The sequence below is a fragment of the Calonectris borealis genome, chromosome 8 (genome assembly GCF_964195595.1).
Source record: "Calonectris borealis chromosome 8, bCalBor7.hap1.2, whole genome shotgun sequence".
Classification (NCBI taxonomy): Eukaryota; Metazoa; Chordata; class Aves; order Procellariiformes; family Procellariidae; genus Calonectris; species Calonectris borealis.
In genome coordinates, this window is record NC_134319.1 from 26,125,578 (window position 1) to 26,153,443 (window position 27,866).

Here is a 27,866-nt window from a genome sequence, read left to right on the forward strand (position 1 = left end):
ATAGATGTAAGACGTACCAAAAGCAAGTGCAAGCGGAACTATTATTTTCTTTTCAGTGGTTACATGCATTAGCTCAGCTAAACATATTTGTGTTTTTAAAGCAAAAAGTAAATAAAATCAGTCAGCATTTTCTCTTCTAAATATATTACACACCTACCTAAAATTTCAGATAATGTGAATATTTTAATCATATTTTTATAGATAATGATTGCTTTTTCCTCCTGTGAAGTTTTATTCAAAACAGAGGTGAAACAGCTCCTTTGTCTCAGTTTGATAACACCACTCATATCTGTCTCCTTTTTTCACTTACACATTATTACTATAGGGTAGCTATTTTCTAACTGTTAACCTCTTAATTAAACTACCGGTTTCAAATTTAGCAGCAAAGGTTTCCTACAGAAGCAGGATGACAAAAGCAATTATTCAAGCATAATTCTGCTGAACACCACTAATTTTCATTTTGATTAAACAATTGTAAAAGTATTGTCCAAGTTACACTTTTGATACACACCTTTGGTTAGAAATCTGTTTACAGCCTTCTGCCTTTCCAGTTCCTTGACTCTATATAAATACCAAGCAAGTACAAGCAAGCAGTCTGGATAGATACTACACGTTCAATACCGTCTAAGAGAACATATACTTTCACAAAAAGAAAATATTTACCTGTAAACATTGTCATTAAACTGATGTAAACCTGTATCCTAGTGGCAACCATCTTTTTCCGAAGGAAAAAGATCATTTAGCACTTAAGCAGCCCACAAAGTAAGTTTCTGTAAAATTCAAACCAGTTCTTAGTATAAAGGCTTCCTTTCCAGGATTAGCTTGCTCCACTTCTGTACCTGCTGATGTAGTCTGATGGTGTATTTTGCCCAAGCCAGATCAACAAGGCTTAAAGTAAGACTCATTAAACTGCTTACGCAATAGATATGTATTCTACTTAAATTCTTTTTCAGCATCTTCTGTCCAATGTGCTCACACTAAACTTTGATTATGTTTCACAGAAAGGCATATTTTTAGGATCTGTTCAAAATTGATTTGTCACTTTTTGTTGTGTTACAAGGTGGTGTTTTTTAAGACTGTATTTTCTTTCATTTTCAAGAGGCTTGTTAACCCAGATCAACTCTTTCACAGTCACTGTCATTCAGAGAAACTGTACATCTCAATAAGCAGATAGAAAAGACCTAAAATTGTACCTCATTTCTTTATTTTATAATAATTTACTAAAACATTTTCTTTCTTCAGCTCTTGAACAAGACATTCTGATTTGAACCTAATTTAATGAGAGGAAGATAGAATTCAGGAGATTTAACTACTTATTTCTGTGATAATTTAAGCAGCAGACTTTTTTTTTTCCTTTTCAGTATACTTTATTTACATGATGAATTGCTTAAAATATTGCTAGAGCAATATCTCTTTGTGTAATTAGTGAAATAATTATAAAGTAAGAGAGTCTTTCCCCGGCTTGGTATTTATACCATCCAACTGGCATAAGGCAAGCTGTGGATCCAGATCTTTGTTTTGGCAGTTTCCCATATTAAAACTTCAACAATGGATCCTGAAGTCTCTCTCAGCCTGTCCCCAAGAAAAAGTTGATTTTTGGCAAACGTGTTTTTCAATTCCTTCTTCTCCCTCAACTCATTTATTCATTAATTGGGAAATTCCTGACCTTGTGTCAAATTTGTTTCTAGTTTCACCAAAAGACTCGTACGCCGGATACAATTTTGAATTAATTTAATCTACAGTTCACAATTGCTTTTATGGCGATGCTCAGAAAACTGCTTCTCCTTCCAGCCTCTGATACAGGCATTGAGTGATTTTTCCTATAATAAATTCAAATACCACGGGGTAAGAATGTCATCCAGGCTCTTTGAAAGGTAAGTAAGGAAGCTCTAAACAAAGTAAAGTTTGTGTTGATAAGTTAGTATGCACGCACGTACTTTATTAGTAGTGCTTATCAGACATCTTATGCTACGGCTTGAAGTTTAATACGCATTTTTATTTTGAAAATAACAAGAAAAAGTTGCAGGTTCTTGGTAATTGTCAGTCCTTTTGCAATATGACCCTGATAAATATTCTGAAGTAAGATTATGAACATACACACTGTCAACAAGTTGGGATAGGCATACACTATTTCAGCTCAGTGAAAACCCGGAGCTGATGACACTCCGAGACAGAGGAACTTCATACCAGGACATTTAGCAAACTGCCTGACGCCATGTCAGAACCTAGTGGGTGTTTCGAACAAACCTGTCACGAGCAAGTGGATTACAGAAGGCGGTAGTTACTCTAATTACAGTGAGGGTTTGATATTGTCTTTAATAACATTTTCATATACAAACCAAGGAGAAAAATCTACATGAAACCACCATAAAGTGGGTATAAAACTTGTGTAAACTGCCCAGAAAGTAATTGTCAGAGGTTCCCCGTCAAACCGGGAGGCTCTATTGAATACGGTTTGCGATTGTTGTGGGTTTGCTCTTGTCGGTGGATGATGGTATAGAAAGTTTGCTTATGAAGTTGTCTGATAAAGCAGGGTTAAGTGAAACTTTTGAGTGTGTTAAAGACAAAATTACCTTTATATAGGTGAACATAAGAAATTGGAGAAATGGTCTGAAAAATACTGGATTCAATTCTGGAAGGACTCATTCAGTTTCTATAGTCTGAATAGGCCAGAATAACCAGCAATCAGGTGGAACAATAGTTCCAGTTTACAAAGCCTTGCTCATGCCTTAGTGGGAATACTGAGTCCACTTTTAGTTCTGCACTGCAAGGAAGATTTGGATCAACTGGGAAGAATTCAGAGGAGAGCAATGAGAATAATCACAGGTCTAGAAAATATGGCTTGTGAGGACAGACTAAAAAAGTAGGGCTGTTCAGTCGAAAGACAAGCAGAGGAAATGGGACCCGGTAACATTCTTTCAGTACAAAGAAGAGAACACATCATTCCCTGAGACCATAGTAAACAAGTGAAGAAGTCACGGGTTTGACCTGCATCAAGGAATATCCAAGTCACACTTCAGGAAAACATTTCTAATGATGATAAGGCAACAAAGCCTTGGCATAAGATATCCACTGGGAGCCATAAGGTCTATTTTGGATCCTTAAAAATAGGTTAGAGACAAAAGTGCAGTGTGGCACACCCTTTAGAATATTCTTTACGGAAGACGAAGATGAAGAGTTTGCAATAACCCTTCCTCCACCTACATTTTACAGTTTTGGAAATGTCTGTCACAAGATCCTACCTCAGGCAGAAACAACTTTTTTCAAGGGAGTCATTAATCCTGAGGCCAGCGGAAAGATCTGGCAGAGCATATATTCTTCATGGCTCCAGGTTTTAGCAGACAATCATGAACATTCTAACTTTGCCACATCTGCGCTGATAATTGCAAAGAGATAATTACTCTTTGCTGGAAGGAGGAAATGCACGTTCATGAGTGAGTAAGCGCAAGGAAATAAATTGACTATCTCTATGTCATCGTAATTAAAACTCATGCTTCTGAGCATAAATCAGTTGTCATGGAGGTCAGGAAGGAGGTTTCACTCTTACGTACATCAGTGCAGAGCAAGCGAGGGGTACTTAAATGGATCATTTTCTCCTATTTTTCTTCAGTAAAGAACCAGCTTATATTGAACTTAATGTGACCAGTGATCTGATGTAGTATGGCAATTTTTGTTGCTGTCTTAGCAGGAAAAGCTCATGTAAAATGAAGGACAGAATACAGGGCAGAGCTGGAGCACATGGAAAATTGGATACTTTAAAATAGTAGGATAATAAGCATTTGCTAACATTGGGCTAATTTGCACATGATACCTTTCACACAGAACTCTAATTTTGTAAAGTCATAAGACCTTGCTAGTTATTCCTTTATTGCAGACAAATTCACTATTCTGCTATTTTTCCTCTTGCCATTTGAAATGTACGTATAAAGTTAATACTGGCTAGGAAAAAAAATTAAAATAGAAATAGAGTAGAGTGACTTGGCTTAATCATTAAATATGTCACTCTAGCTGAGGGATATGGAATTCATAACGTGCTACATTCAGAATGGCATGCTGTAACTCAATCTTTTTAAACGTTGCTGGCCTGAAGCTTCATAGACTAGTTTGAATTTTCAGTAAAAATGGATTTTTTAAAGTAGTAAAAACCCCCAATCCCTTAATCTCTTCAATCATTAAACGTTTTCTGAGAGCAAAAGTACTTGGAAATGTTTTTCCACTTGTTTCACATGTTTTGTCACACCTAAAATAGTTTTCATTTGCAAAAAAAAAACAACCAGAAAATCATGTACACGCCGTAGGTGATTAGTTGTTTAGTGAGATCTGGTGTGTTTATTTTATTTTATAAATATTGGAAACAGCCGACTGAGTTAAGGATTGGCTTCAGCTTCCGGGTAGATCAGCCAGCCTTTTTCATGAGCCTGCTCTGCAGACCGTGAGTGCTCCTTAGGCAACGTTGTGCGAGCGGCACAGCCAGAGGTCAGACACATATAGCCTGTGAATGGCAAGGGGCCATGTCCTAGAAGGGCAGCATGGCAAAACTGTTGCTTGTAGCCTACACCTTCCTCCCATATTTCGATTAACACAGCCAGCCATGTGGATCCAATTGTAGGATTAGGGTCTGAATCTGGAGTAAAGAAAAACTTGGTGAAGAAATATGTCCCTGCATGGCACTCATTTTCCTTTCATTTCCCTACTTCTAGAGTCAGCTTTATATATAGGTAAAAGAGGCAGCTGCTGGTGCGTTTGACTGATGGAGGTAAGAAAGAAAATCTAACGCTGGCAGCCCAGGTTTCCCAGGCAGCATCCCTCTTGAGTGGGGTTTCTGGCTGCACTCAGGTGCATGTAGCTATGGCCACGTTGTTGATATGAGCTAGGAGAGGAGGGAGAGCACAATTACAGGGTGCGACAGTTAAAGTGGAGAAAGGTGATTTATGAAGGATGCCATTATGAAAGAAGAGAAAATAGCAGCTAAGATTTTGAAGATTGAACAGATGAAAAAGTAGAGAAAAATATGAACGGGAACTCAGTATAAAGGAAAAGAAAATACAGGAATCAATGGTGCCGCTGAAGATACTTGAGCTGGCATTTGAGACAGTGTTCTTGTTCGACACAGAGGTATTTATGGGTAGTAAGAGGAGCAAGTGTGTACGTATATGACCATTAACCTATATAGGAAATGTGAGGGATGCTTAGAAAGACTGCAGATCAGAGATAAGGTCTACATAGACGTCTGAGCTAAAATTGAGAGTGGAGAAAGGAGATCACAGGAGCAATGCCAAAACCAAAAGACCGAAAAAAATTTAGAAAAAAACAGTCATAGATTTTTTTGTAATAAAATAGTCATGTGCGATGGAGCAGAGAAGTCAATTCACAAAAAGACAGAATCATAGAAAAATTTAGATTGAAAGGGACCTTCGAAAGTTATCTGGTCCAATGCACCACTCAAAGGGTCAGGACATCATCCAGAGAAGAAATTGTAATAGTGGATTTCAGAGAATTTGGTTAGTTTATACCTGATTATGGACCAGGTATTTGGAAGCCAAAAAAAGATATCCGGTGTTTGCTTCCAGTATGGTTTTTGTGTGTTCTTTAAGTTGTAAAAAGAGTATATATAATTTAGGAATTTTTCATGTTTTACCTTTTAGAAAACTGTGGTAAGACTGTCAAATTCAAAGCATTAATGATCTGATTTGCATTTTTGTAGATTTATGAGCTTGTACATACAGATGATGTGTGTGCATTTAAACTGAAGTATATCCAGAGGGATCTTAAAACAACCAATACCTTTGAGTTGTTTAATTAGATCATACAAGGTCATGTTTCATTGACTTGAAAATCTGTTTGGAGCATATGATTCACTTTGGAATTGGAAAACAAATTAATTTTCAGTCCTACAAACACTTAAGGGCTTTAAAAGAGTGCTTGCTGTTGATGAACACATCCATTGAGAAATGTATGCTGTGTCTAGTCTCCCCTAAAAGGGATTTTCTACCTTGTCTCTTGTTGGCTGCTTCCTATTTGTTTTAACTGAGGTAGGCAAGCACAGCCACTGTGCTGTCTAGTGTGAAACGGCTTCTGCCCTGGAAACGGTGCTTTGAAAATATTCAGTCATCTGCAAGACTTTCTCATTTTGTTAAAACCAATGTGAATCTCCATAACATACATGCTGTGTGTATTTTGAGCTGTGCATAGCATAGCTGTATAAATAACATGAATATAATCTGTGTATAATTACACTTCTCTATTCCTGCAGTATATATTTGTACATAATTTATTATCACTTTAAATACAGAAAAACAAGTCTTTTACCCTGAACTATCCACTTCTACAATTTTGTATAAGGCAATTACTCTACCTGATGTATGTTTTCTTTCCTGTGTAAATAGCTGTGACTTGCTATAGAGCAGATGTAGATGCGGAAGACCTTAGACTTTGCTCTCTGATCTTTCAGTCAAAATCCGTATCAATGGGAATGGCAGAATTGACTTCAGCAGCAGTGTTAATTTCTCTTGTTCCTTCCAATGTTAGTCCTTTTGCACTGTGAAAACTCATCTAAATAATGGCTTTGTTTATCCAAGGTTTCATATGCTTAACAGATCTCGAAGCTAGGAAGCGTGAGACTGAAACTAGCTTCACTTTCGCGAGGTCACATAACAATTCCAATGGCAATGGGATAGCAGGGACTTCAGCTGGGATTGTGTGTGCTTGCCATGGACTTCTGGCTGTCTTACTGGGGGATTTCCTGGGTCATAGCATGCGTATGTGATTTACCTAGATTAAGTCTAGTTTTTGTATGTCTTTATATGCTGCAGTTAACTTCTGCAGCTGTGCAGACATATTTGCAGTACAGCATTTAAAGACTTTTCTTCATTTGTTACTATAGGTAGTGATTGAATGTGATGTTCTCACAAACAGGACTAGTAACAGATTCTGAACCCTCTTTCTTAAGAAAAAATAGTGCCCATGGGGCAGTGAGTACAGCCATAACTGTATTGATCATTACGATTCTCTGTAATAGTGTTATGTTGTTAACACAGCCAGACTCAAAGAATTACAGCGGTGGGAGAGCAATCTGAATCAGATCCACTGAATCTATTTCTAGCAGTTAATTGCCAGTACAAATTACCTGTCTATACTCAGCTTTTTTTCTTCTGTCTAAGACTGTTTATTGACAGTGTAAAGTTCATTGTCAGCCAGGGAAGGAGCGTGCTTTCGTTAATCCATGTTTCCCTACACAATCAGTAAAAGTCCTTTTCTAAGTTAATTCAAATATTTTTTTTAAAAGGGATCAGCACCCAGGTGATCAGCAAAAGGCTAGCTTAACTTCTTTGAAATTCTCCTTGTACCTGAAAAAAAAATCTGTCAGGGTACCTTAACAGAAGCAGGTTGTGCCTCACTATAGTCACCTCAGAGTTTATTTCAAACAGTGCAGATGAGCAGGCATAAAAATACTAGGCTTTATCACTTCTTCCTCCTAGTAGCAAACACTGAAAAATTAAGAGCTAGATGTTACAGGGAACAATTCACGTAAGAGCTTTTATGTAGTGTATCACATACATAAAATTAATTTTGTTGCTCGCTTTACCAGCTTATTTTTATTACTCAGTGTCCAAACATACTTTTTATGTCCTTGAGAAGACCTTAGAGCTGGGACTCAACAGTGATAATTAATTGCCAGCAAAGTATAAAACTCCTGAGTCCAACTGAATGAAAGCATTAAAGTGATCAGGGTGTGGTTTTTTTTGATGGTGGATTAAAATTGGAATTGTATATATGTATACATATGTGTATACAAAATTGGGAAGAGTTTATACACCAGAGAGTTGTGCTGCCATTCAGAGGGACCTCAACAGGCTGGAGAAATGGGCAATCTTCAGGAACCTCATGAAGTTCTGCAAAGGGATTTGCAAAACCCTGCACCTGGGGACAAATAACCCCATCCACCAATACATGCTGGGGGCTGACTGGCTGGAAAGCAGCTTTGCCATGCTGGTGAACAAGCTGGACATGAGCCAGCAGTGTGCCCTTGCAGCAAAGAGGGCCAACAGCCTCCTGGGCTGTATTAGGAAGCATGTTGCCAGCAGGTCACGGGAGGTGACTCTTCACCTCTGCTCAGCGCTGGTGAGACCAGGTACAAGAAAGAAGTGGACGTTCTGGAGCAGGTCCAGCAAAGAGCCATGAAGATGATTAAGGGACTGGAAAATCTGTCATGAGGAGAGGCTGAGAGAGCTGGGATTGCTCAGAAGTTGAAATGAAAGTAAATTTTAAAGGCAGAAGATAGCATTTCAAAGAAAAAACCACATTTAAACTTCTCCCCAATTCACCTGTTCCTTCCCCTTGAAGAACTATATATTGCCTGATCTTGCGAACATGATTGCTCTCATGCATGCAATTCTTCTTAAGACTTGATCACATAAGTGTGAGGCTCAGGTGTATAGATATCCTGCTTTTAAATTTAAAATACTGTATGTTGTTAAATAATCCTTTATAAGAGATACAGGTGGGAAAACTGAGACATACTAGTACTGTAAAAGTTAAGAATATTTGGATTCTTCTTCCCCATTCCCCCTGTATATAGGCTTGGCAGCATTAATTCAGGAAGGTTTAGAAGATTATGTGTACATGACAGCCCCGAGGATTTCCATCATTGTGATTTTTCCTTCCAACTCTTTTTTTTTTTTTTTTTGAAGAGCATAATGACCTGTGACAACTAAGCTTTATTCTCTGTGGAGTCTGACATTGCTTCTGTTTAATGGATCAGACAGTTTGTGATACATCAGTACAAGACACTTTCTTCCCCACGTCAACCTAGGGTACCTCTTCAATATTTCCCATCTGTGCTGACCTGTGTGATCAAGAGGTCATGTCCTGAAGTCAAACCCAGAATCAAAACACTCACTTCTACCACAGGCCAGACTATTAATGTAACCCATTTAATTTACATCAAGTTGGAACTTGACATTCAATTTCTCAGTCCAGAAGCAATTATTTTTAAAGGAACACGCCAACAATATTGCTTGGCTTAGAATAGCAAAAGTTCAAAAGGGTAAAAACCATTTCACACCATAAATAAAGAATTGATTATACTTGAAAACAAAGTTTGTAATTACTACTGACGTTTCTGAGCCTAGATGAGGTGCCTTTTATGCTTTAAAAACTGATGTCATTTATGCCACTGGCATTATGGGAACCTTATGTAAGCATCTGAAATAGTCCTTTGCTGGTATCTTAGGGAGCAAGAGAAAAACATTAATATTTTGCACAATGCTTGGGTCAAACACATATTTTTTGTCAAGTGACGGTGCAAAATTCATTGTGGGTGCTTAGCCTTTAGCAGGACAGGAATTCCTCTGCCTCCATTCACCCCAATAGCTCCATCAGCAGGACCACTGGCATAATCAGCAAAACCCAATAATTCGGGATGGAAAATTATGTTATTCTTCTTGTGTGAAAACAAAGCCTCTACGGTGCTAACAGATTTTAACTAGGAATCGCCCTGATCTGGGTCATCAAATTACTCTTCTGTACTTAAAACCATAGTGCTTGTTTTTTCCATAGCTCTTACAGCTCTGAGTGGACTTTGCATGACTGGCCGAAGACCAATATCCCTGAACTCCATGTGGAAGATCCTGCTAATCAAACTGTGTAGTGCAAAAGCTAAAAATTTATGTTAAGAATTTGGACTAGCAAACAGTGTTCATCACAAAGTCTTTGAGAAACAGCATCTTCCAGATCGGGCTCTAATGACTGCATTGAAATATCAGCTAAAACTAGATTTCGCTAATGTGTAGCAGCTGCTACACCTAGACAGTATTTCATGCTCCCTCTACTGGCTAATAGGTGCAGAAGGCGCACAGAGAACTTGGTCCTCAAAGAGCTCTTAGTTCTCTCAGAGCTCTGCTGGTACTAAAATGCTGATGCTAGTTCAAACGAATTGCATGTTTTCACATATTAGGGCAGCTTTTTTTGGGGGGTAATACAAATAGCAATTTACAAAGTAAAGCCCTTTACCAAGGGTGAACGAGAATGCCATCCCACTGCTGTGGGTTATTTGGGGATGTTTATATGTGAGAAACGGTATTTCAAAGGCATGTAAAAATCTTTGAATGTGAAAACAGAGCAGCTAAGCTATATAAAAATCGTAACCTCTACAAGAATGAAGTAATGAATGGAATTATACCATTTATATTTGATGCCATAGCAAGATAACAGCAGCCTGCATACTTTAATCCTAAATAAATTTACTCATGCATCAGACTTTTTATCGGAATATTCCTTGCACAACAAATATATACAGGTTTGGCATGCAAACATTACACATTTCCCACTGTCAGAAGCCATGCAATTAAAATAATTAATTAGTAATGAAGACCAACATAAACTCTGCTTATTAACAAGCATACCCATGGCATGCTGCAAATCTTGCAGAAAGGAACAAAGACAAATCTTTCATTCTTACCACAAAACAATCCAGCCAGAAAACTGTGCACTTCAAAATAGAAAAGATGAAAGTTGTGGACCTTTTTAATTAGTGATCAAAGAAAGGCTTTCTACTAGCAGAGCAATAAAGTACTCTGAAGCAGCTATTATGCATGTGTTTACATATATATGTATATATGTGTGTGTATTAGCACATATGTGTGTGTGTACACACATCTATACATACATGCATATGGTTCAGAAGTACTTGCCCATGTGCTATTTCTGACTGAACTCCTCCAGCTTCTCCAATGTCACTCCTGAGTTCCTCTGTTGGGGGGGGGAAAGAGAAGTAATGCGTTTTAAATGTTTGGTTGTATAATTTACTGTATTTCCAATAAACTGGATTTTAATGGGTTCACAATGGTGAGATTATTAAGGCTGTTTTCGAAATCATCTGTTGAGTAAAACATTGAACTATTAAATTGGGTCATTTTGTTTATCATTTGACCTTTGACCTTAAATATTCCATAAATTAGAATGCATTGAGTAAGTAAAATATATTAATCCACAGCACAAGTCTTCTTTTCACTGTCAGCTTGTTAAGTACTTTCTCCAGACTAGTGATAACTGTATGATGTGTAGATTTAAAGAAAGTTCATTTCTCTTTGGGGGGGAAAAGTTGTGCATCTGCTTGACTTTGCAATTTGACTGTAACTCAACCAGAATGATGTAAGCTTTGCTGTAAAGTAGCTCCTGAGATGGACAATCAAATTCTTAAGAAGATGAGCAAAGTTCTGCTGCCAGTTTAGTATGTGCAATATCTCTGATTTCACCAAGGTTTGTGCATGGTTATCACTTAGACCACACTTTAAACTCTACTTTCATTAGTGGTTGTCTTTGCCATTGGATGTACATATACATGCAAGAAACACCTCTCTTTAGGAAACATATAGGATCAACTGTAATGCCAGGGTGTGCTAGACACGTAGAACTAGCATTGGGATGTATATCAGGAGATACACAGCAGTTTCTGTTTATGTTAGGGAAATGAAGATTACTGCTTTTCCAACAAAAAAGTTGAAAGTAGGGCAAAGTGAGTCCTATGTTCGGTTCCAGGCTGCATAACACGTTGCTGGGCTGGGGCAAAGCAAGCAAGAAATGAAAAGGCCAGAGAGATTGCTCAAAAGGGAAAGAGGGAACTGAGCGGGTTCATAAGCTCAGCCAAGAGGTGGCAAAAGTGAATTGCAGGAGACTATAAAAATCTGAGGTATGCCAATTAAAAGGCTAGGAAAGGTTTATTCACAGTATTAAGAAAGAAATCAAAAAGGTAAGTAGGCAGAGCCTGAAGAAAGCCCCAGAAGGAAAATTCTTACTGGATATTCAGACTAGTTTTAACAAGTAGTCAATCATATGATGGAGTGACCCACCAGGAATGAGTGTCAGGAAAATAATAGGTGCTTGAAAAGCATTATTGCTGCTGCCAAATAATATACAATTGTTGTCTTTTTTTTTTTTTTTTTTTTAAAGCACTTTCTGCCAGGTACTGGATTTAGAGATTCCTTAAATCTAAGGATGTTACCTGTCTGTGTGTTGCAAGATCTGGGAGCTTATGGATGAAAAGCCATTCATCCCCTCTTTCCCTTCAAGGAAAAAAGCTTTTCATGCTAAAAAGTGTTTATGTGCAACACTGTTTAACACAGACAGATGTGCCAGATTCAAAATATCCACTGCTTGCAGGCTCTGTCAATCACGTCAGACTACATTATACAACTTAACATATCAGTGTAACTAGAGAAAATAGATCATAGTAATGATGAGTCAGTTGTGAAATTTTAAAGCATAAGTCTATACATGTTCTGAAAATAATATTGGTAGATGCTTCCTAGTGTTTTAATTTCATGTATTTCTAACTCAAAAAAAAAACCCAAAACAGCTTGACATTTGTGCATTCTTTTAGTTCTGAATAATGCAGAAGTGATGACTGCAATCTCTTTGCATTTCCAGTGCAATTTGCAACAAGAACAGGAGAGATTATTTCTCATGTAATACATATTTCTCATGAAAAAATATACATAGGTATATCAGGGCCCTAAATATCATTCTCAGAGTTGCAAACAAATTGTCAGGTCTGGGGGCTAATTCTGTAAAGCATTGCCATGAAAAGTTCAAGGGCTCCTTTTTAACTATCATGGTTCAGCTTTTACAAAATTTTAACATAGATCGTCATTGCCAGTAAAAACTCTTCTGCCAAAAGGTTCCCTTGTACAATAGGAATAATAGGGACGAGCTGAAGTTTTCAATAAAGCTGAATTTTATTTCATTAAAAGGAGTCCTCTGCATTGTTAGTGCCCATACTAGCTTCATATTTTGTACCTAGGATCTGAAACTACTTCAGTCTCTACTTGGAGCACATTAAATATGGTAACTGGATCTGGTAACGATGTACAAATGCATCCTCCATGGGTTGTTGTGAGACTCTGCTGTTCATAAGGTAAAGTCATAGCTTATGATCATATTGGGCCTTAGTCTTTTTTTCTATTTTTCTTATGTGCTCCACAGTAATGATATATGACTGAATTTGCTTGTATTCATGAAATGTTCAGATTTTAGTGAGGCGAAACCCAAGCTGCAGAATATTCTGGTAAAGACAGAGAGGTTAAAAAGTGGTATCAATATCACTTAGAGATACATGCTGCTGTTTTCTGAAGTGTCTCCCACTAAATTGGAACTCTTCAACCAGTGATAAACACTAGGTAACCATTACAACTAGAGTCAGTGCATTTAAACAGTCGCCCTCGCAGGCTGCCATGCAGGGGGGCAAGTTGAGACACAAGAAGATAATTTTTGCAAAAAAATGCTATTAGGCTTTCACAAAGTATCTCAAGATATAGGCTGTCAAGGAAAGAACTGTCCTGAATAACACAAGTCAGTCTTAGCTGCTGTGGTGATTTATATGGCTGAAGAATGTGAAAATCACACTTTCTTGCACTAAATGGTATTGCTTATAGTTGTTGAAGAGGAGCACTACCTGCAGTAGAAATGAAATAGAAATGTCCCATGAGTTCTATAATGAAAACTGATAGAGGAATGGCAAATTTGTAAATTCCTCCAGAGATAGCCTCATTTCAGTGCTGCCATCAGTGTTCTGAGGTATGCTTCCTTCATATGGCCATTACGGTACAGAATGTGCGAATTGTGAGTTCAACCTCAATTTTCCTTCTGGGGGACTATCCAGAGAAAGACTAATTAGACTAACCTAATAACGGGTTTGGTCTGGGAGCTAAGCATGTGAGAAGTGATTAGTGCTTACTGCAAAGAAAGCAGTTTGATCAATAGTGAATAAAGAGACAAGCAAGAAACCAGTGAGCATGCTGCATTCTCGGAGTCTGAAACCATTTGCAAAGCTGTCTCTTTCCCTGGAGCAGTCCACAGGCCTAAAGGACACACTCTGTCATTCAAAGAGAGTGTCCTGACCAGTTCCAAAAATTAAGAAAAAAGAGGAGAAGGAAGAACTCCTTGACAAAAGTAGAGGAGGAGGGGAAAAGGAACCAATTCTGATGACAATGTGAACAATTCCTTACCAGGATGCTACTGATTGAAGAAATGTTAAATAGTATTAGAGGATAGAATCATTAAAAGCCTGTCCAAATGTTCTTTCAAGATCAGAGGCTTTAGTAGAGATGGAAAAAGTACTTTAAAGTGCTAATTGTCTTCTTTGTGTAGGGTTTTTACAGGCAGCAAGTGCCTGCCAGGCCCTGAGGACATCCTGTGCTGGTACAGCCCTGGCCCACACTGGTCTTGTGATGCTGGAGCTGCGAGGGACTGGCTGGGAGCTGTGAGAGAAGGTCCTCCTCCTCCTTCCCTCCTGTGCTTTTGAACACAGGAATATATGGAGATCACAGAGTCTGGAACAGAGATAGGGCAGCACTGTAGAAATATCTCTAGGAAAGCGGTAACTTCTTTCCCATTATCAGAAAATAGTGACACTTTTTCATGTTTTGCTGCACAACTGCCCAGTACCTCAAAGTCGATTTGCGAAAGGTAAGGGAACCTTTCACAGCAGTCTAACAGAGTAAAAGGGATCCTGTACTGATTGTGAATTGAATTTAGGTGGAAAAGATGAATGTTTGCATCCCCGTTACAGCCTCTCTGCAGTTCCAGAGTGGTAAGAAGCCTGTAAATACATGAAGCCCTAATTCTGTTTTTCAGTATTTCACATGTGTACTACTTGTATTTGGAATTTCTCCTTAAACCAGCTAACCTTGAATGGGTGCGTGATAGTAGCAGCATTTTCCTTCTTGAATCTTTGCTTGTATGGGAATAATAATTAGCTAACAGTGCCTCCAGACCTGTTAATTTTGAACTTGAGCGCTTGCCTTGCCTGCGGGAGAAGCCTGAGTCCCACTGAAAAGATGAGAGGTGCCCTTGACACCTTCTTAATTTAAAAATTGTCTTTTCTCTCTGTATTTCCTCCTTTTTTGTCCTCATTCTTTCCTTGAACAGTCTTGTCTTCTTCTAAGGTCTCAGAATGAAGAGAAAATAACCTTTTAAACTGTCATGACGGGCCATGAAATAAAGTTAATTAACCTGGTGTAATGGCGAAATGATTGACTACCATGGTGTGAACAGCTGAAGGACAGACGAGGAAATAAAGGAAAAAATAAAATTCGGAGTTTGGGGACAAGATGAGAACTCTGCTATTCATCTGCTTGATTTCATTTTTGTAAGACTCGCATCACTTTATGTATCTAAGAAAGATGGCAGCTCTGTGATCATTGTACTGATAGTTAAGAAGGGGACTTTAAAGAAACCAAAAATATATGTATGTATTTTAAGCTTCCCAAGTTAGTGATAATGTGCCTACTATTCTACCCATTACTCATAAATAATATTTATGTCTGTATAATACTGTCACAGGCAGGGGAGAGGAGGATGGCTGGCTGAGACTCATGGCTGAGTCTACCCTGTCGTCTGCTGGATGGTCTGCCTATAGCAGCATCTAAAGATGTGCAGGGAAATGGAAGCCCGATGCCCTGGACGCTTCTGTGTTTCTTTCACCCTGGCTTAAGTGCAGAATTAGAGTCCAAATGACTCAGTTTTTAAGCACTGGTCCCATGATGTTCACAGTTCAGTATCTGGGTTGAGATTTTCTTTAGTTAGTTGAGTGTTCAGTACTCTCCATACTGTCCATTTATCTGCCTCATATTCTCGCTCCAGGAGACAGTTTCTTTCCCCCATGCATATGCCAGGAATTCAATACGCATACGACGCCAGTCTGATCTGATCATTTTCTTTTGCAGCAGTCCAACAGACTGGGAAAAGGGCCAAGGAGATTTAAAACGGAAAAACAGAAAACAAGACAAATATAAACGAAAAGGCCAAAAACCACTTAGGAATCCATGATGCCAAAGCAAGCAGCAGCGCTGCTGGCACAACTGGCACATCGCTGATGACAAGACGCCAGAAGTGGTAAGGTCCTCAGCAGCCAGCGCTCATCTGCATGTCAGCAGCAGCAGGCACCCTGCCTACGAATGGGTTAGTGGGCTCTGCTCCTCTTACACTCATGCTGCTGAAGCAAAATGGAATGGTCTTCATCCGTGCTAGCAGCACTGTCCCACCCACCTGGGGACCGTGGGCAGCACTGCTTTCGAGGCACGGGGAGCCTTGCACACTCACCCCTCCTCGGGCTCAGCTCAACGCTGAAATGTGTCACTTGACAGACTTTGCAAGTTCAGAGGCTCTTTAGTTTTGACATGGTGTTAAGTTTATTACAACCTGGTGAAATGAGTCATTACCAAATCCACAGCTCTGCCCTCCTCCTTCCCCACATGTTTTCATGAGGAAAGTGAAAAGTTTAACCTTTCAAATAACAGTCTTTTTAAAAAATGTGCAGTGCTAGAGCAATACAATATATCCATGATATGAAAGGACACAGTTCTAGAGCAACTATTGCCTTTAGCTAGCCTTAACAAATCAGAAGCCCTTTAAAAGAAAGCCCAATCTATTAAAAGTACTGTTGCGCTAGGGGGCCAGCTGACCAAAGTAATATAAAAAATCTAGGGCTTGCTACTGCAGAACTATTGAGACCTCTTGAAATCTGAGTATCCCCGAACCCTTTGGTTTAAAAGGGAGCTGGAGAATTTTTAACCCTTTGTAGAACCTGTGCAGGAATCTTCTATCTTGGATCCTGGATGAGGCATATGTCCAATGGCCTCAAAGAGCTCCTAGCTGGGATAAAGTCTCCAGCCTGGGATTTTTATTTTTTATTTTTAAGAATCAAATTGTGTAAATAATATTGGTTGCAGATTTGTTCCTTCCAAGACTTTTAGTAGGACTATTTTCAAGTCACCTGAATGATCACCATCTATAACAAGATACTGCCAGATAATATTTACTCCTTTCTCCCAGCTGGGTGGGGAAATATTCTATCCTGACATAGGCATGTGTTTAGGCTCCATTATCTCCTGCCCTTGGGGCTAAAAACTGTAGTCTAAAAGGCAGGTATTCTCAGTTTTTCAGCTGAATTACAGTAATTTGTTTGTAATCTTATCCAGTGAGTTCAAAGATGCCATTTTATGCTTGTTACAAAATCTGCAACTGTCCTCAAATTCTTTCCATTGATTTCAATGGCTTTTGGATCAGGCCCTCACAATGCAGGGTATGTGGATTATTATTTCTTCATATTACCCTGAACAGTGAAGTATGATTATAATGTTCTGCAAGTGCTTTACTGAAGAAAGAGGTATAACAAAATATTGAATGTAATTTATTAAAGAAAATCTTTGCCCTGTTTCAATAGGAATCTGAGGTTTTATACCTAAAGCACATACAGCTATTCAGGTGTAAAGGCTGGAAGAACTCCTGACCTATAGCTGCAGGAATGTAGGGCTTTGGCTGTCAGTGAGATGTACTGATACCGAGATGAAAGGATCTGACCTTTTTTCCACTTGACTGTTAGTTCATATACATTAGATAAGCACCCATATACTGAGTGATCCTGATCAGGGATTCATTTGCTACCTTGAATCATACTACTGCTATCAACTCTAATCCTAAATCTTCCTTAATTCCCATTAAAACATGTGGTTTATTTATTATGAATTCGGCTATAATTAAAGAAATTACTTATCGCCATCAGAAGTGAATGTTTCCATTCCACCACCTTATAAGTTTTTTGTGTCAACGCTTCTGACATACAAGGAGGCTGATGCTCATTTTGAGCACTTTCCACTTCCATATTACCTGGGGGAAGGAGAAGGGCCAGAGAGAAATGCGCAGTGCTACTGGGAGGACTGGGGAGGTTGGCTGCGTTGTACCTGGGCACATTGTTTGGTAAGAATAACTACTTTTTTCTAACGAAAGTTATATATAGTATCCAACAGGTATGTGGATAACTAAACTTACATAAGTTTTTAAAAAACATAATGTAATTTGCATAAGAAGTCAGCAGAAATTTCAGGGTCTCCAAGACTTCTCTCAGGTGTGCTTTGGAGAGTCCTGCATTGTGATTTAGGAGCTTACCTATTGAAAAAAATTGATTTAAGATTAATTGATTTAAATAGATTCTGACACTCTTTTTTCAGACTGATTAGAATCTGCCAGTACATGGGTCCACTGATGCCCTGGGGAGTAAAAAAGTCCTCCATGTGAATGAAACCAGCAGAATCACAACCCAAATCAGGCAAAGAAGCCAGGTGATGGCAATTGATATGGAAGTGGGAGGATAAAGGATGATGATTAAACAAGGAAACACCTTCTGGGTTGTCTGACAGAGCACAGTTTTTAAATTAGGGCAAGAGGAGAGGAAAAGAAACTTGAGAGCTGGACATCACTGGAAGGAAGCGAAGAGAAAGAAGTGGCACCTGAAGAGGTAAGGGTGCTTAGGACAGCCTGGGGGATATCGCAAGCCTTAGTAGAAGCCTCATATTATACTCTCTTAGGCAGAACAAAAGTACAACAGCAACACTTAGTGACAGGATAGGGAAGGACAGTTAAGGGGAAGGGATGGAACAAAAGCAAACAAGTCTCAATGCCACTTTGAAGAAAAATAAATCGGGAATTCAGAGTGAAAGCTGTGCTCTCCACGTACTTTTGTATCTGCTACATTGGAGACATCAGTCATGCAACCCACTGGGAGCCACAGGAAAGTTTGTAAGCTGCTCAGGAGATGAATGGAACGAGAAACTGAAAACTGGTTAAATTAATCTAGCTATTAAGTATTTTTTCCTTCAGAAGGAAAATGGGAATGGAGTTGACAGAAAAACACTGTAAACCCAGAAGTGTACAGTCCAAACCCAACTTGTTTGTGGCTGTGCTACACAGTGTAGGCTGTGTTAAATGCAAATCTCCACACATCTTTCTTAGGATGATGGGTAACTGTAATTTTGGTAGGTTTTTTCCCTTAGAACACAGCTATGCACACAACTGGAACTTATTTTTCATTTAAGCTGTAGAGTATCACCAGCACACTACACTGCTGAATGTATACAAAATGTTGCCTTGTGCTCAGCTGAAGAAGCGTTCCTGCCGGTCCCCAGTGCCGCTATGTGGAATTGCACGAGGACAGAAACACCGAAAGCTTGAGAGTTTTGTTTCATGGTTGTTTTATGAAAATCCCCTCTTAATTGTTTTCATTCATGTGATATAATACCTGTGCACAGTGAATTTCAAATTCACAATAAAACACCCGCTAACTGAAGTTTAAGGCATAATTCAGGCAAATGCGGTTATGAATGACGCAGCCTCGCCGACAAGATGGTGGCAGAGGCCACCGCTCCCCCCTGCCGCCCGGGCTGCCCCGGGGCCGGACCCGGGGCCGGACCCGGGGCCTGCCGCTCCCTGCCGCTCCCCGCCCACGCTCACAGCGCGCGCAACCCCCCCTTCATTCCGCAGGAGCCGCTGCTGACGCGCGCGCGCGGTGACCAGCAGGGGGACCCCGTGCGCTGCGGCACCTCCGAGCGCCTCACGCCTCAAAGGGTTGTGTGCAGCCGGGCCTAGGCAGCGTCCTTTCCTAAGCGTTCACCAGAGGACTCTTACCGGTAAAGCCGGGCTTGCAGCTACAGATGTAGCCCTCGGCCTTGTCGTAGCTGAAGGCCGGCGGCAGGCCTGGGACGCTGCCGTAGCGGCCGGCCCAGGAGCGCTCCACGCAGTCACCCCCGGGGAGGCAGGGGCTGCTGCTGCACTCCCCGATGTCCTCCTCGCAGCGGGAACCCGCGTAGCCTGCGGAGAGACGCGAGGAGAAGGCGTTTAATTGATGTGCTATCTGTTCATTCCAGACCCGAAAATATCACTGTGAATATGAGATGCGCTTGGTTTCAGGCTCTGTCACGTGCTAAAAGATTTCCTCTGCTTCTTGGAGGTGCGAACATTTCCTTGCCGCTCTGTCAGGGCCCAGCAGCAGGACATTGCTGCGGCTATTCTGCATTAGCTAGCTGAGCTTTGCTGTGCTCTACAGACTTTGGTGGTTTTTAGGAAGTAAGGCGGAGATCTGTGTGGATAACAAGGTGCTGCATTGTGGTGAGATACGCTCTCAGGTTGTGTGAAGTTTTCCTTCTGCATCGCCTCCCTACGACAGAGGAGGACAGGGAGTATAAATTATGTGGTGTTTGTAAAGTGCTTTATCTGGAGTTTGAAGCGCCACAAAACTCCCTGATTTCTGGAAAACGCTAAGGGCTCTGTCCAATCTTTCCATTTCTAATGCACAAAGAACCACGTAGTCCAACAACACTGTGGCATTTACTCCTCACAGTGCTCTGTGCTCTTGTGTCCTCGTGCTGAAAGAGGCACAGTCTCTCGAAGAGCACAGTGCCTGTGTCCCCGCGGGGGCTGTGGGAGCCTTTCTGCAAACGGCTGGATATGCAAGCAGTGCTGGTAGAGGAGAACGCAGCCCAGTGCGTTTCGCCCCACACTGCTAGACAGCAGAACTTGCATTGGTGATACGAAGGAGACCGGTTTCCCAATGTAACACCTAGTTTAATTTTTATTTATAAACAGACAATATTTTGCATTGAAAAGTAAGTTTTTCAGACTGATTTAAAGGTCATGTTAATGAAGAGTAAAAGAGGGTCAGCTGCAGCAGTGATTCATTTATGTACTGCATGGGTTGAAGGATTAAGCAACTGGAAAATGAATCCCAACTTTGATTTATCTCCTGTCTTTACTCCATAATACTGGCACTTCTGTTTTTGCCAACTTCTGCTGTGCAGGAAAATCCTCAGCTGCAAAAGAGAGCAGCTTACCCATAGGGCTCTGACTCATGATGAGGAGTGAAGCCCATCTAAACACAAGCCCATAGCGTATTTTTAAGGTTATATAGCTTCTACCCTTTATTGTATCAGCAAAAAAATGAGGACATACCTACTACACAAGGAAAGAGAGTGTTTACAGGAGAACTTAGACCTTACCTGGCCAACAGTGGCACGTGTAATTGTTAGCGTTGTCCTCACAAGTGCCGTTATTGTAGCATGGTTGTGACCAACATAAGGGAGTTAGGGTCTCACAGTGTACGCCCATAAATCCAGTACCAGTACAGTTGCAGCTGTACCTGCAACACAGAATGTAATGTTCACTCTAGCTGGAAGTCCAGAGATCTGGGCTTTGTTCCCAAACCTACAAGACTTCTTGTGTAGCCTTGGCTAGCAGCTTGCACAGTTGACTCCAGGCTCGAGACCACCATCTGGAGCTCTAGGAGAAACCGCAGCCATTGGGAACCAACAATGAGCTTTTTCCTGAAATACGTGGTTTCGTCTGGGGAAAAAAACTGCTTGTGAATTCAAACTGGTTTTGACAGATCATTTCTTCTAAGAATTATTGATCTTTTTTTTTTCTTCTTCTTTTTTTAATTTTGGGGGAAAAAAGCTACTGTCATTTCCAATGCAATTTTTGTAGGCTTAACATTATTCACAAAATGAAAAGGGGAGAGGCAGTAAATGTGTTAGTATCCCTCTCTCTTGGACTGGTAGAAATTGAATTGGCCAAAAAATAAGGCAATTTCTATTCCTTGACTAAAACAATATTTTTTGGTGTTAGGTTAGTACAAAAATGTCAATTGCTTGCATAGTTCCAATAATAACAGTAACAGGAGCTTCATTTTGATAGCAATGTTACTATTATGGGTTTAGAAGTAAACAAAGTAGTATATATAAATTAACAATATGCAGGTAATCAGTAATGTCTGGGGTTTTTTGTTTGTGGGTTTTTTCAGGTGAGCTAATTATTATAAAATACATAACTCCCATGCTTAGGTCAAAAGGTATAAGGTCAACTTGTACGTGTCATAAGAAAAGACAGGCCTTTGCAAGGTAACTATGTTAAATGTGCATGCTTGGATGATCTTTGTCTAATAATTATTATCAGAAACAAAAATTTATTCTTATATTCTTTTATTTTACATTAAAATGATACACTGGTTGTTGTACAATTGAAATCATGGGGAATCTTGCTGAACAAGAGATAAGTATACTTATTTGATAATTTCGGTGCTTAATATCTACGTCTTAGACTTGGAGTAAATACATGGAGAGAAAGTGAAATTGTTGAACGTAAGGGAGTATCAGAGAACAACTGGCTCCTGCAGTCTAACAAACCTAAAAGCGTAAACTTTTTACTACAGTATTTAAGTGTGCATAAGCAGAAACTTCTGGCAGGCCAGTTTATTACTAGTGTATGGATTATTCTTAAATCAAAATCAGAGGTGACTTGGACCAGGTGGCATTTGAATTTAGGATATAAAAAGTAATGAGGAAGATGTGAATCAGAAAAATAATTTTCCTTCCGAGGTATGTTCTCAAAACAGAAGTCTCTTTCTTTCGCTGTATTTTTCACACGTTTCCTCCATGTTCCTTCAGTTTGGTGCTGTTCAGCTTTGCTGCCTTAGTCCACGCTCCTTTTTCCCTTTGGTCCAGAATGAAGGAGCAGTGAAGAATATTCACAACTCGCTGCTTAATGTGAAGCCCCACCTGTGTGCCTTTTTTCTCAGATATCTTTAAGTGTTTGATGTTGCTGTCGACCTTCAGGGATTCTGGAGGGTACCCTGCTTGTGGGCAGGCAGATGGCTTTTTCTGTTAAGAGTGATACTCTTAGATACTCTACTTAACATATTTTTGGGGCTTCTTGTTTGATGTTCTCACAATATGCAGAAAGCAGTAAGTGCAGATGTTCTTTCCTGTGCAATCAAAAGAGCATTGAAGGTCCTGGGAATATTTCCTAAGGAAAAAAGGCTTGGAGCATGCAGAGGTATCCTCTGTGACTGCGCACACCAGGTTCTGTAGGTCCAACTAAGGCACCTCTGTAAATCATTGAATTTAAATAAGAAATGTGCAATAACGTGAAACTGTTTTTTTTAAGAGAACAAGTTCTACTTTGTTGCATTCATGAAACCTCACTGGAAGAATCGGTCCGAAATTTGGGAGAGAATTTGGCTTAGTGTTTGTATTTATGGCTTTAAATGCTAAACTTGTCACCTCGCACATTTCTGTGAGAGCTGGTGGCACGCACAAAAGTCTCAGCTGTACTGTAGCGTTAGTTAGTTAGTTAGAAAAGGAAAACTACTGTTAAAGACTACACTTCTTCATTTAACCCAAAAAATACACAAAAGGAAGGAAATTGCGAGACACCCTTCTGTTTTGAATTGCTTTGTTGTCCAACCCTTTTCATCATTTAACAAACACGGAAAAAGCTCCAGTTGTTCTCCAGGTATCCTGCAGTATTACAAGCCAATTAAAATTGCTCTTACACGTACCTCAGCTTTAAAAGCTAGGAGAAAAATGAGTAGGATTAAGTCTGGCCTGAACGAGCATCCCAGTTGCTCACCTCATGCGAGTATCCTCAAAAGGCTTGCAGGTTACTGAGTGGGTCTGCTGTGAACTAGTCGGGTGCAAGGTGGCCTCCCTCTCCCTGCTGTCATGCTTTAACTACACTGGAAAATAGTAAATTGCTTTGTCCTGTTCAGAGTCATTCAGCGCTGCCAAAAAGGAGCTCCACCACACTGTACGAAGCTCATTGCCAGAACGTGATCTCTTCCCCCTCTCGTTCAAGGCAAGCATGCCTTTCGCTGACTTGAGTTTTGGACTGATGTTTGTGGCACTAAAATTTTCAAAATTGCTTTATAAAAACTGGAAAATACACAGTAGAGGACAAATCTTATACTGGCGAGGGGAGCACCTGCATGAATACGCTCATGAACTTTCAGCTTTTTTTTTCCATAACATAGACTTGAACTTATACATACACATTTTCAGCTTTGGGAATCTCATGCTGAGTATGCAAAGCCAGTATCGGTGAATAAATGCCAGACCTCTGGCTGCCTGGGCTGCGCTTGGACCTCTGTGCAGGACTATTAACATCAGGTGGAGAAACTTACTTTTCTATTGCCTTGTATTCTCTTTATTTCTTTATTTTTTCTTTGTCCGTGGACTGCAGGTTGTTTTGAATAAGGAGGTCTTGTCCTATATGCCTGTAAAGTTCCCGACACATTTCCTAACGATATTGCTCTATTACTATGGTTACTATTATTACAGTTTTCCTCTGCCTCTCTTTTCTAATGTTTCTGTCTGTCAGTGTGGGCAGCTGCTGTTGGCAAATTCAATTTTATACACTCTCGCATCTCTCTTGGAAACTGAAGTTTGATGAGCATTAGAAACAGAATTCAGCTGTAAATGACAGTCCTCAGGGCCAGACAAACAACACGTTGTAAATATTTAAAGTAAAAGTACAAGTGTGAAAGATGTACCACTTGATCGGTCTTTGCCATAAATGTTTTGTTGTTCTATTGGCTCTGACGCCAGACTTGCATTCTTTAATTCTTTTCAAATTTAAAGTGAAATCAGTGCAGGATCAAGGAGTGAAATCAGTGCAGGATCAAGGAGTGAAATCCACAATTTGAAATTAAATTAGCTACCTGGCAGTGTAGGCTCTTGTAGCATTCCCGTCTGCAAACAGAGGAGCTAATGGCGCCTCACGTTAGCGTTACCCAGCTGTAGAAGACGTACCCGTTGGCATCGTCTGTGCACTGTCCCCCGTTGAGGCACGGCCGGCTGACGCACTCATCGATGTTGGTTTCGCAGAGGTCTCCGAGGAAGCCCGGCGCGCAGGAGCAGGCGAAGCTTCCCAAGGAATCCCGGCAGGTTGCGCCGTTCAGGCACGGCTGTGATGAGCACTCATCTATTTCCAGCTCACAGTTTGCACCTTCAAAAGCAAAGAAAACAAGCAAACCCCAAACTTAGAAGTACAATATTCACCTAATCTTTTTTTTTTTAAGTATTTTTAAAAGGTATTTCCTCCTCAATGTTCGTTGCAAGACTAGATCTTTCAAGGCTTGGTAGAATTTACAAAAGAACAAACCAGCTATTATTCACCAGAATAGGTAGAATAACTTTTTATGTTAATTTGAACACGGAAACAGAACAAACTAATTTTCAGATTATTGAAACCATGCTACTATCATATTTATATAATACAGAAGTGACTAGTAATTTAATGACCTCAGAAAAGTCCATTTAAAGCTGCACATTTAATTGAATTCATTGGAAAGCTGTCTGTTTAGCTGTGGTTTATTGCTTAATTTTTTTTAAGATTTAACAATGTGTAAATAAATTGGTCTATGATGCCATGTTTGGTCAGAATCTTGGAGCTGCTCTTCAGAGATAATTGATGGAACTAAATCAGTACTAATATTAGTTTACAGCTATTTATGATAGTTGGCAGGTTAAATAAACACTCCTTTTTCTTATCTCTAGCACAGCCCAGGAGATACTAAGAAATTTTCATAACTAATGTCTTGCAGCTCCTGCTTTTATTATTTCAGGGTTTTATATGCTTATGTACGTATTTAGTATTTTGAGTAATAAAGAGTGATGATTTTTTTTTTTAATAATTTTCACCTGCCAGGTCAATTTGTTTTAACAGCTATGGTATCAGCCACAAAACAGATGCAAAATGGCAGATTGTAATGAAGACTTTCCTATCTTTTGTTTGGCTTACCGAAGTAGCAGTAGTATTGTAAATAGTTTTCAGGGGAATTTCCTACTTGAAAGAGAATTTGCAGCCCTAAGAATGGGTTTCATTTTTTGAGAGGTGAAGTTTTCAGTACAAGATGATGGGGCAGGCTTTCAAAAGATGGGAGCAGACACGTTTTGATGATTTTGATTTAGCAATTTATTTAGGAGCTCACTTCTAATTCTTTCTTTATGCTGTTTTTGCCAGCTCTGTCCTGCTGTGAAATCTGTACATTTTAAGAATATTTTTCTCAAAACACTGAGATTGCTAATATTTAGCACTGTAACTAATTTATGACTGATTACTAATTTATTTTGACCATTTTGAATGTAGAATCTTTAAAAAAAAAATCAATATTCTAGATAAATTCCTGGAAATATCTTAAAATATCAACACAAAATTTGAGGATGTTAGCTCATAGCTATTTTTCATTATATTTAAACATAAAAGTGCAAATTCATCTTTTAGTAGTTATAGAATATTATTGCTGTAATTTTAAAGAGTATTTTTATCGGTTTTTGAGACTGCATATAGAACACTGGATGGGTGAAGTTGCCAGTCCCCTGCCTCCAGTTTAAGGTTCACTGATTCAGCTAGTCACTACTTTCAGCGGGAGCCTGTCACGAGACCCTCGTGGAACACTCCCTTATGGCTTTATGGTAATGTACATTACATCCAGATATAGTGAGCAATCCCTCTGTGGTCATTGCCCTGTGAATTCACTGTAATTGTAAACAATGTGTTTGCAGAAGTATGTCTAGTGACCGTAAATCTGCCAGAGCTTGTTAACAGCTTACTGCGAACACTAAAAATCATGTGACAAAACAAGCCCTGTTCAACTGATTCTCAGTTCAGCCAGATTTAAAACTACAGGCCTGAGAATAGTCTGACGATTAACATGAGAACATAGCGTTGTTGTTTTGGTTCATGTCTTTAATCTATCAAGCCCAGTAACCTGCCTTCGGCAATGTTGCCTCAGAAGAAAACTTCTCTCGGTGTAGTGCATCCAGCCAATGCGATGTGCCATGCAAACAGGAGGAATTCCTTCCTAGCCTCTACTGAATCTCCTGTCAGGCTTTCTTGTATGTGAAGAAGAGAGATGAAAAGATTAGATTTGCATTTGCACCTCAGTCTAACATTCTGTCATAAATATGCTGTATGCCAAATATGCCAGAAAGTAAAAAAAGCACCAACAAGCCCTGCCACGGTTATTGCATGGGGCTACAGCATCAAGAGCAAAGGTGTCCCGTCCTAGAGCAGGCAGAGTGTTTCAGCAGATATCGAACCGCACAAGTGGTTTGAATTGAAAGACTGGGCAGGTGGATGTAAGTGATATTTATAACTTTTGCCATTTCTTTGAAGAACTAAGATTATTTCTAATACTGCTTGCTTTTTAAACGAGTCCTACTGTGCACTTCTTTGTACAGCCCCAGTCAATAAAAAGTAAATGCAGGCGAGGATGAAAGAGATGCAGCCAACGTTTTCAGACTTGCCTGCCTACAGGTATATTGTAAAGTCACCTTCTGGTCAAAGATGCTAGAGGTTTGCAGGCTCAGTGTAGTTCCAGGTGGACCTGTGTGTTCTTAGTATGGCTGGAAATAGGTATCCAGGTCACCCCTTCCGCTCTCCTGCACTGTAGTGCTGTGCTCGGGCATGGCAGGTACAGAAGACTGTCCCAAAATTCCTCTATCTGTATATAGTAATCTTAACGTGCCGCCATCTGGATGGAGAGTGTCAGATGGCTATTTTCGAGGCACCAGCTTTGAAAGGGCAGGAAGAGAGTTCATCAAAAACTAGGTAGAGGGACGAGTTTAGTTTCTTGGAGCAAAGCTTGTCCTTTTTGCAATATATAAATTTGCAATTTGTCTGTACAAACCACCAGTTACCTGCGTGCATGTGCAGACATAAGATGTTACAGGTCTTACAACGCTGCACTAACCAGATGCAATTGGAGGAGAACAGTGGGGCTAAACCCGATCAAGCGTTTCAGCGCTGGGAAGCTATGAACTGTGACAAGAACTCTTTGGATATATGTGCCCTCTGCTAATCTTTATTTTGAAAACCCTTTGAAATGTGGCCAGTACTGCTGGGACCCTCTCACATCACAGTCTTGCAGTTAGGAGTCTCAGCAGCAAGCTGATAACCTGGGCCGAATCCTCTGCTCAGGCTGGGTAGGGCGTGAGGTGGGGAGCGCTGGCTTGAAACTTGAAAGGTGGGGAAGAAAACAGACCTTCCACTTCGTTGGCAATTGCTGTTGGATGGACAATGCTATTTGCTATTGATGTCCGCAGGGATACTACCACGAGCTTGTTGGGAAGTGAGATCTGTACTTGAGGTACTTCATCCCATGGCAGAGGCTGCATGAGAACTGCACGAGTGGAATAATTTCTTCATATTGTACAGAGTTCATCCCAGCTATGGGATGATTACCTCATAGTAAAAGGTTTAGC

The 27,866-nt window shown here is 39.9% G+C and overlaps 1 protein-coding gene across 1 annotated transcript in view; it reads right to left on the bottom strand.

The window, feature by feature from the left end:
* Positions 1-27,866, bottom strand: part of CRB1 (crumbs cell polarity complex component 1) — an 84,405-nt gene that overhangs the window by 20,030 nt on the left and 36,509 nt on the right. The window contains exons 3-5 of the mRNA XM_075156557.1: positions 24,411-24,606; positions 20,826-20,965; positions 19,459-19,641 (exon numbers count right to left, since the gene is read on the bottom strand). Of these exons, the coding sequence (XP_075012658.1) occupies positions 19,459-19,641; positions 20,826-20,965; positions 24,411-24,606 (519 nt within the window). The remainder of the gene's footprint in view (positions 1-19,458; positions 19,642-20,825; positions 20,966-24,410; positions 24,607-27,866) is intronic.